Genomic DNA, 9362 nt, shown 5'->3' on the forward strand with positions numbered 1-9362 from the left:
GGGTTCTGCTGGGTTCTGCTGGGCTCTGCTAGGTTCTGTTGGGTTCTGTTGGGTTCTGCTGGGCTCTGCTAGGTTCTGCTAGGTTCTGTTTGGGCTCTGCTGGGTTCTGCTGGGTTCTGTTGGGTTCTGCTGGGTTCTGCTGGGCTCTGCTAGGTTCTGTTTGGGCTCTGCTGGGTTCTGCTGGGTTCTGTTGGGTTCTGTTGGGCTCTGCTGGGTTCTGCTGGGTTCTGTTGGGTTCTGCTGGGTTCTGCTGGGCTCTGTTAGGCTCTGCTTGGTTCTGTTGGGTTCTGCTGGGCTCTGCTAGGTTGTGCTGGGTTCTGTTGGGCTCTGCTGGGTTCTGTTGGGCTCTGCTGGGCTCTGCTGGGTTCTGTTGGGTTCTGTTGGGCTCTGCTGGGTTCTGCTGGGTTCTGTTGGGTTCTGCTGGGCTCTGCTAGGTTCTGCTGGGTTCTGTTGGGCTCTGCTGGGTTCTGTTGGGCTCTGCTGGGTTCTGTTGGGTTTCTGCTAGGTTCTGCTGGGCTCTGCTAGGTTCTGCTGGGTTCTGTTTGGGCTCTGCTGGGTTCTGCTGGGTTCTGTTGGGTTCTGCTGGGTTCTGTTGGGCTCTGCTGGGTTCTGCTGGGTTTCTGTGACCCGGTCTGTGTTTTGGTCAGACTGTTTCTTCAGGCAGGCCGACTGGTGTTACGCTCTGCTGGACTACCAGCAGGCCGAGGAGATGCTGAGTCCCAACGAGCCGGCCCTGAGGCTCCGCCTGGCCGTCATTCACAGCACTCTGGGCTCCTTCTGCTTCCATGACTGGTCAGAACCAGAACACCAGTACTCCCACAAGAACTCCCTCACAGGTTCAGTGACTGTGTGTTTGCGTCTGCAGGTACTTCCAGGACGCAGCCGACATGTTTTCCCTGGCCATCATGTACAACCCGACCGCCAGTCCGTACTATGAGTACCGGTCGAAGGCGCTGCGCCGGATCCAGAACCTGAAGGGCGCCAGAGAGGACCTGATCCGCCTGCTGATCCTGGACCCCGACAACGAGGAGGTCCGCAGCTGATCCTCACATTTCACCCCGGAAACCTGATGACGGTTTGTCTGTTTGTGCAGATCCCCCCGATGATGATGAACCTGTTCCCCGGCAGCACCGTGGCCCAGGTTCTGTCCAGCACCAAGGGGCAGTTGCTCCGAGATGAGCTGACGGAAACCATCCGGGTCTGGGAGTCTTCTTCTGATCCAGAGAAGAGGTTAGCAGCACCGCCACCAACAGATGAAACCTCCAAGAGACTAACCAGTGGTTTAGTAATCAATTATTCTGATGATTTATCAATTATTTTGATGGCTAATTGCTTATTCTGACAATTGATTACACTGACGATTAATCAATTATTCTGGTGATTAATTGATTATTTTGACTAATTTGATTATCATGACGATTAATAGGATAAAAAATTAGCACGGTTTCAGTTTTCTTTAATATTAGAAATATATTAAAAGATGCAAATAATCAAATTCATTTTTAATAAAGTTAAACATATTTTTGCCTAAAATGCAACAACAAAGCATTTCTTCATTGAACGCTTCATCATTTGCAGCAATTGATGCATCTGCAGCTGAACCTTGCAACATGTCTTGTTACAAGTGAAATAATCTGCCAGATAATCTGAACTTGTACTTTTTAAAAATCAATATTCAGGATTTATTTTCTTGAAACAAGCTCCTATGTCTTGCTGAAGTCTCTTTTAAATGAATATTGTCTTATTTCAAGTGTACAAACTTATCTTGAAACTAAACCAGAAATACTGGATAAGATTTATTTGTTTGTGCAGTGAAATGTAAAATGTATATATTTTCTGGCTACTTGTTGCTCTGAGTGTTTTTCTTTCAGCAAATTGCCTCTTTTGAGTTTTTAACCATTAATCAAATACAAAATTAGTTGACAACTATTTGAAGAATCGATTAATGGTTTCAGCCTTAGAGACAGGTGTGCCTGTTCGGTTTGTTTTAGCCTGGAGGAAAGTCTGAGCAGCCTGACTGTGAGCGGTGAGAGTCCAGAGGGCGAAGCGTTGAGCCTGTCTGAAGCTGCTCAGGAGCTCAGCCTGTGTGTGAGCAGGAAGGACCTGCAGAACGCAGCCAGGGCCCTCCTGCAGGTACGGGCACAAGCCAGGGCCACAAAACATGTTCGCTACATTTTTGGCACAAAATCCTTCTTAGATAATGAGATCTTAGTGTGGCCAGTTTTTTAAAATTTAAATCCACATTAGCTGCTGCTGGCCACGCCCCTCAGCTTAGCATTTACAGTCCCATGTGATAATGGCTGCAAACAGATGTGCAGTTATACAACTGCACATGTTTGAAAAGCAGAAGTGGAATCTCCTGCACAACCAATAAGAATGCAGCAAGTGGTTTCTGGATGGCAAGTCAGCAACAAAACACTTTTCCTGTCCAGCAGCCATTGTTCACTCACCTATAAAACCAGCTGACCAAATGTGCTGGAGCTCCACTTGAGTTGCTAGGTAACGGCGCAGTGCTCACTGTGACTCAACAATAGGAACGTTTTTATGAAACAGCTCATTTTCCAGACACCAAAATTCATGATCTCATTGCCATAAAACGGCTCAGTATTTTAAAAAATGTTTGTACTGATTTTAGAAGCAGCTCAAACTCAAACTGAAGTACAGAAATATTCAGAATGTGAATCTTTCATGATTGGTTTCCTGTGGCGCTGCTGACCGCTCTGTGTCGCTCTGTCCTGCGCTCAGGTGGAGGAGGCTGTGGAGTCGTTCATCCCCGTCTGTCCGGCCCTGCGCCAGAGCAGCACTAGCGCCTCAAAGTGTCCACCAACAGCAAGCGCGTCTACTCTTCCACTGCCAGCAAACCTGAGCCGCCTGGGGTCTGGAAAATAACACCAGCGTTCACATCCAGTCCTACTCTGTTGTTAGATTCTCTGTTTTAACATTTTTACTTCTTTAAAATCATTCAGTACTGTCACTAATCCAATTAAACGACTGTAGTATTTTCCATTTTAGATATATATTTGAAAGTCTAATCCTACAGAAATTACAAAAAGTGTTCATTGTATCAGCTTTTCTGAAGAGTCAGTCAGGGGCCACACAAAGTCATTCCAAGGGCCACAAATAGCCACCGGGCCGCACTTTGAACACCACTTCAGTAAATCTTCCTTGAAAGAAAATGTCACGTTTCTTATATTTGCAGGACATAAAAATTTGTGTCCACTTAGAAAAACTGATGTGATTCAGCATTTTTACTAAAAATAACAGAAAATTCAGACAAAACATTTCAAGTGTGAAAGGTGCTAATGTCTCTGATCGTTTAGTTTTTATTTTTACAAAATAACTGAGTTTGACACCAAACAGACACAAACAGCAAAAAAAAGACAAAACAAAACATAAAGTCAAATAATGTGTAAAAAACCTCCAGCAATGAAGAAACGCCATTTCTGATTCCAGCTGTAATGTAGCATTTTGTCCAGCAGGTGGCAGCAGAGCCACAGTTTGAGCCGGTTAGCTGTAATTTTATTGTTTTATTTAACTTGAAGATTGAATTTAAAACTGTTCTGCTCAACATGGCTGAATAAAAACGCGCTAAAAATAACAGATTATGAAATAAAAGGTTTAATTATTTAACAGTATTAAAAATAAAAAAATGTTGAGAAAAGTCCTGCAAAAAAGCTTTAAAATAGAAACATTTTGATTGAAGCTTCTAATCACAAACTGAAAAGTGTATAAAAATCTCGCTTCTAATTTGAGTAAATTTATAAACTGTGAAGAAAATCCTAGTATAATAACTTTTAATAAAATAACACCTGCTCTATATTGACACACTTTTACTGTAAAATCGTGATTTTTCTGTCACTTTTTAAAATAGGAAAGACAAGAGAACATGTAAGTAAAGTAAATCTGTGCTCAGGAAAGAGCTGCAAGAAATTAGTTCATAGAAAGCAGAGTAATAATTAAAACGTTTAAAACAAGGAAGGATGAGGAGCCATATTTATTTATCTTCCTTCCCTCTAATAAACATTATGGAAATTAAAAAAAAATCTCATCTTCTTTTCTCAAAGATAAAATCCCCAGCAGTGGTTTCATCCCTGGGAATCAGTTTCAGCAGCGCAGACGTGTTGTGGCTGCAGCTGCGTGAGGCGGCTGACCTGCAGCATTAACAGCAGCTGTGGTAACAGCTGACCCACACACACACACACACACACACACACACACACACACACACACACACGGTCGGAGCAGGAGCTGCGGCACATCGGCTACAACCGCGCAGTAAAAGCACAAACATGCCTCACATACCAGAGAGCGTCCCGGTTCTGAGGATGTTCAGGTTGAATATCTGAGGAAGTTCTCTGGACTCCAGGAAGCAGCTGGAACTCTGCTGGCATTAAAGCTGCAAGACGCAACTTTTATAAAACATTTGTTCTTACATATTTGCTTAAGCTCTCACCATGTTGCGACAGTTTGGCATAAGACAACCAGTGGAAAATATCAAGCTGTTCCGCTTTCTCCTAGTACGAACTAGAAACAACCAATCAGAGCCAGGAGGCGGGTCTTAGTGCTGTGAATCAGCCTTTGTGTGCGCCACGTGGCCTGTCGTGAATGCTAAGGCTAGTTAGGATGGCCAACAGTTTATCTGAAGGCAGATAAAAGGTTTTCCTATAATTGGTAAGTTGTTTCCCTGGTATTAGCACATTTAGTAGCTCGTTCATGAGGGTGATTGGCAGCGCTAAGACCCGGCTCCTGGCTCTGATTGGTTGTTTTTGGTGCATTTCTTCAGACAGCAGTAGCAGCTCAGGAAAGAGGACGATCTTCTCACAGATCATCCGCCTCATAAACTCAACAAATATGGGAAAATATATTTTTTATAAAAGTAACGACCTGCAGCTTCACATTAATTCATCAGAACATTTCTTAGTTTCATTTTGTGGTTCTCTATCTTTTCTTTCTGGAACAGGTACCGACTGACTCTGGAAGAGCTCACCTGGATGACTTTTATACATCCTGCATTCGTTGTTCACAACCTTTTTTGTGTTTTTATCTCAAGCATCCCTGAGACCTAAAAGAGGAAACACAACGTAAGGACTTTCTAACAACCCAAAGAAAAACTAAGTTAAAAGAACTTATGATTTACAAAATTCAACATCAAAGGCTGATAATGATAATTATGAAATTATTAAAGAGGTGTGTGTCAGTGAAGGCATCACATCCCCGTCCCACCAGTCCAGCAGACAGGAAGCAGCTGCAGCCTTGCAGAAGGTGTCCAGTCCTCCCAGTTTGGTCCCAGTCCTGGCTGTGTGGGCAGCCAGCGGCCGTAAAGGAGCCGCTTTTCACACCGAGCGGGGCAATGAAAGGCTCGCCTTCCCGTCCCGTCAGGGCCCAGACACAAACACCTCTCAGGGCGCGGAGCCGGCGGCTTGGCCCCCGGTCAACGCATTCCCTGACGGGGGCGGGCGGGGGGCGCTCTCGCCGCGGACGCAGACTGTTTGGTCTGAGATAAGCCGGACGGGTTTGTAGACTTTGGGTCGGGTTCAGGACAGGTGACGTGCGGCGCGCTCAGCTCCCACTGAAACCCGGTACGTTCCTGTTCAATTAGATTAGAGTTTCTGGACTGAAGTATGTGGCGGTCGGAGCATTTCTCAGAGAAACAGAGACGTTAAAAGCTGCTACACTTCAATAAAATATCACAGTTTATTTTAAAAAAATACACAAACATCAGAACATGTAATAAATACCTGATCACACAAAGCGACGTGTACGACGGAGAATCAGGGCCACAATAAGAAAATAAAGAATAAAGTCAAAATAATACAAGAATAAATTCATAACAGGAATAAATTTGCAGTATTACAAGAAAAAAGACGTACGAGAATAAATTTGTAATGTTATGAGTAAATTTGTAGTTAAGATAAAATTTTTCATTTTCTTAATACTGAATTTATTTTCTGTAATTTTCTGACTTTATTCTAGTAATTTTGTGTCGTGTTTTTCCTCCGTGTGGCTCGGCTGTCGTAGACGGGAGCTAAGCAGGAACAGATGACGGCAGGAGTCCACCTGCTCCTCCAGAAGACATGAAGACTCCAGAGACAGACTGATGTCCTCATGACGTCTCTGGCACCTGCAGGACGGATGAAACGCCTAGCTCTGCTTTACAGTCTAATAACTCTCAGCTTCCTCTCTAGGAGCGAAGGAAAGGAGAAGGAAGAGGCGAGCAGACCGCCGTTTTCCCCAGAGGAACATCTCTAAACACAATTTATCCATTTTGGAGAGATAAACCATCTGCTGGTCTGATCATCCCATAAATCGCGCTGTCAGTTTTACAGGCTCGTCTCGGCCGTCTGTCTCGCGCGTCCCGGTTCTGATCCGACGTCTGATTCACCTCAGAGTTTTACATCGGGTCACTTTTGTTTGTTTATCATCTGGCTTCCAGTCACTGGCGGATTCCTCAGATGGCTGCTTAAACAGAAAACCAGCCAGGTCGCAGTTTCTGGGTAGGAAGGAAAATCCACATCCGGGCCGGTTTCCTGAGTCCTGACAGCCGCTTGGTGCCGGTCCAGCGCCGCCGGGCCGTCCGGCTGACCGCGGCTTCACTTCCAGCCGTTCAGCTCCTTCAGCTTGCTGACGCTCGTCCCTTTGACCGGCGGGGAGGGCGGAGGGGCGCAGACCGGCAGGGTGGGGGTGCCGGACACTCGGGGCCACAGCTTCTCCGTGGGGAGTCGCCACACTGACCGAGACGACTTCTTCTTCTGTGGTTTGTTTGTCTTTTCTTTGGAAGAACCCGGAGACATTGTCTGGAGAGCAAACAGAGCAGAGATAAAGAAACACAGAAACTAGAGAGATTTATGGAAGTATTCACGCCCATCACACATCGAAATGTTTCAACCTCAAACTGAATGTCGTTGGGATTTTATCACTTTTACTGCTGGTGCCAGGAGCGGCCATATTGGAACATAAATGGATGAATTCCTGATTAGGAAATTGGAGTTTCCGAGTTCCGACTACAAATGGATGCATCATTAGCTGTTAGCACTTAGCATTATCTTCTGCTCATTAGTTCCCACAAGTCTGCACTGGAAGTGATCTGCGCCATCTTGGTAGGCAACGCAGCACAAAGCAGAGATGATCTGTGGCTTCCAGGCCAACAGACAGGAAGCATATATCAAAATAGAAAAAATATATATTAACAAAATGGCTGCTGTTGGGATCGACTCGTATCAGTGCCGTTCTCCTTATGTGGACAAGCTGCCTCTGACTACGTCATCGTTCACCACTGCTACCATGAATGCCTACAATCCGTATTTCAACGGATTCGTAAAGGACTACGAACTTTTCATGTGAACAACGAGGTTCTGGTGACTGGCAGAGAAAGTACATGTGGCAACAAACATGTAGGCTACATGTCTGTCTTAGCTAGCAGGTAAAAGCTACATTAGCTAAGCTAATTTTGCTACTTCGGCAGTAAGTTCTCCAGTAAATGTCACTGATACTTATCTTGACTATCACACACAGGGGGGTAAAGTACTCGGAAACTGTGATACAGTAATAGTTGCAAAGTGTTAAGTTGTTTATAAGTTAGATAGGAACAAGACGAGAGCTAGTGCTAAGCTTGTGGCTCGTAGCAACTCCACAGCAACTGTCACGACAGTTATTTACAGATACCTACCAAGATGGCTGTCAGCTACAAAGTTCCTGGAAGTGTGATGTCACATGAAGGCTATGTGTTACCATGGTGGTGTTGCGCCTAATGTTTATGATTAGCATGCTAGCGTTAGCCACGTTTCATATTACTCTTATCTTCTCTTTGGTAACATTTCCTGTGGTTGCAGCATTTTCCTTTTCCAACGTTTTTTTCCGTGTTTCCATGTTTTTTAGTTAGCATCTTTTGTGTGTGTGCTGCTGATTGTTGTGTTTTGAGTCTTTGCAACCTGCCAACATGTGAACAGCTTCCTGTGAATACTTGTGCAGGCTCTGAGTAAGGTTGTGAATGTGACATACGCAGCAGCAGAGCGTCAAGCAGGTGATCTTTGCAGCGTTTTCTCCCGACCCGGCGTAGCGGTTCTTCTTGGGCAGCAGCAGCACGAAGGACACGGCCAGAGACAGATGGTAGAAGCTGTGGACGTAGGCGTAGTCCCACTCCTGCAGACCAAAACAAGACAGCCAGACTCTGTAATTAAAACCCAAACAATCGACTCGCAGATGAGCGGCAGACATTTATCTACTGGGCTGGGCTTTGTTTTCACGATGAGGCACCTCAAAGTAGAAGCGCAGCATCAGAGCGAGGGCGCCGAAGCAGCAGCCTGGACCGACCTGCTGCGTGTAAACGCTCTTCTCCGGGTAGATGGCCCTCAGCTGCTTCATCTTCTGCAGCTGGAACAGCAGCACAACATCAACCAGACAATAACAAACCTGGCCCACTGGAAGCAGCACTATCAAAATAAAAGCTCCTTCAAATGCAGATCATGGAGGGAAAGAAGAACCTCTCTGACTATCAGGAGAGGTTCTTCAGTCTTTACACAGTCAGAAATTAATACAATTATTTGAGTTAATTATTCAGGCATAAGAGAAGAAAATAGAAGTTAACTTTTTAAAAGCATATTGTAATTATAATATTTATTCATTTATAAATGTCACAGTTTCAACTAATTGTTTACCAAATAAATATTTAGTCAGGGAGTTAAATATTTTGTGGCCACGCCCCCTTGTAAGGTGATGCCTTACGTTTAATTGGCAAGCTAAATATTTAGCTTGCCAATTAAATATTTAGTTTGAAACTGACATTTACATAAATAACATTGTCCTCTAATGACAATCTAAATAACCCAAATAACTTCTGTTAATTTTTAACTGTTAACTGGCCCATATCACTCACCCATTTGATGGTGATGATGAAGACGGCCGATCCGATTGGTCCAGAGTAGATCCCATAGCCCCAGCGGTCCTGGTAGATCCTCACGGCGATGGTCAGCACTCCAAACATCGATATGGTGGAGCGCTGCGGCTCGTCAAAGTCTCCCAGAGCTGGAGAGACGAGACCGGAGACGGATCCAGGTCTTTACTGGACGTTAACATCTGGTTAACCAGTGGCTGGACGCTACACCAGTTAACTGCACCGGTTAACCAGTGGCTGAACGCTAACATCTGGTTAACCAGTGGCTGGACGCTGCACCGGTTAAGCAATGACTGGACGCTACACCAGTTAACCAGTGGCTGGACGCTAACATCTGGTTAACCAGTGGCTGGACGCTAACATCTGGTTAACCAGTGGCTGGACGCTGCACCGGTTAACCGGTGACTGGACGCTGCACCGGTTAACCGATGGCTGGACGCTGCACTGGGTTAACCCAGTCTGTAGGCTCCAC

At 45.2% G+C, this 9362-nt stretch overlaps 2 protein-coding genes across 3 annotated transcripts in view; one reads left to right on the top strand and one right to left on the bottom strand.

Annotated features, from left to right (window-relative positions):
* Positions 1-3209, top strand: part of LOC106962438 (tetratricopeptide repeat protein 16) — an 18214-nt gene extending 15005 nt beyond the window's left edge. Inside the window, exons 9-13 of the mRNA XM_015056856.1 lie at positions 648-792; positions 866-1031; positions 1094-1230; positions 1992-2133; positions 2746-3209. Coding sequence (XP_014912342.1) covers positions 648-792; positions 866-1031; positions 1094-1230; positions 1992-2133; positions 2746-2889 — 734 coding nt within the window. The 3' untranslated portion in view covers positions 2890-3209. The remainder of the gene's footprint in view (positions 1-647; positions 793-865; positions 1032-1093; positions 1231-1991; positions 2134-2745) is intronic.
* Positions 3210-5680: 2471 nt separating this feature from the next.
* Positions 5681-9362, bottom strand: part of mymk (myomaker, myoblast fusion factor) — a 13114-nt gene continuing 9432 nt past the window's right edge. The window contains exons 3-6 of one of the 2 annotated variants that reach the window (XM_015056873.1): positions 8873-9021; positions 8311-8370; positions 7999-8139; positions 5681-6794 (exon numbers count right to left, since the gene is read on the bottom strand). In XM_015056873.1, coding sequence (XP_014912359.1) covers positions 6591-6794; positions 7999-8139; positions 8311-8370; positions 8873-9021 — 554 coding nt within the window. In that variant the 3' untranslated portion in view covers positions 5681-6590. Of the gene's footprint in view, positions 6795-7998; positions 8140-8253; positions 8371-8872; positions 9022-9362 lie in introns of both variants that reach the window. The other variant, XM_015056872.1, reaches the window with a different exon arrangement.

The sequence above is a fragment of the Poecilia latipinna genome, unplaced genomic scaffold (assembly GCF_001443285.1).
Source record: "Poecilia latipinna isolate Pla-1442-1.1 unplaced genomic scaffold, P_latipinna-1.0 Scaffold1413, whole genome shotgun sequence".
Lineage (NCBI taxonomy): Eukaryota > Metazoa > Chordata > Actinopteri > Cyprinodontiformes > Poeciliidae > Poecilia > Poecilia latipinna.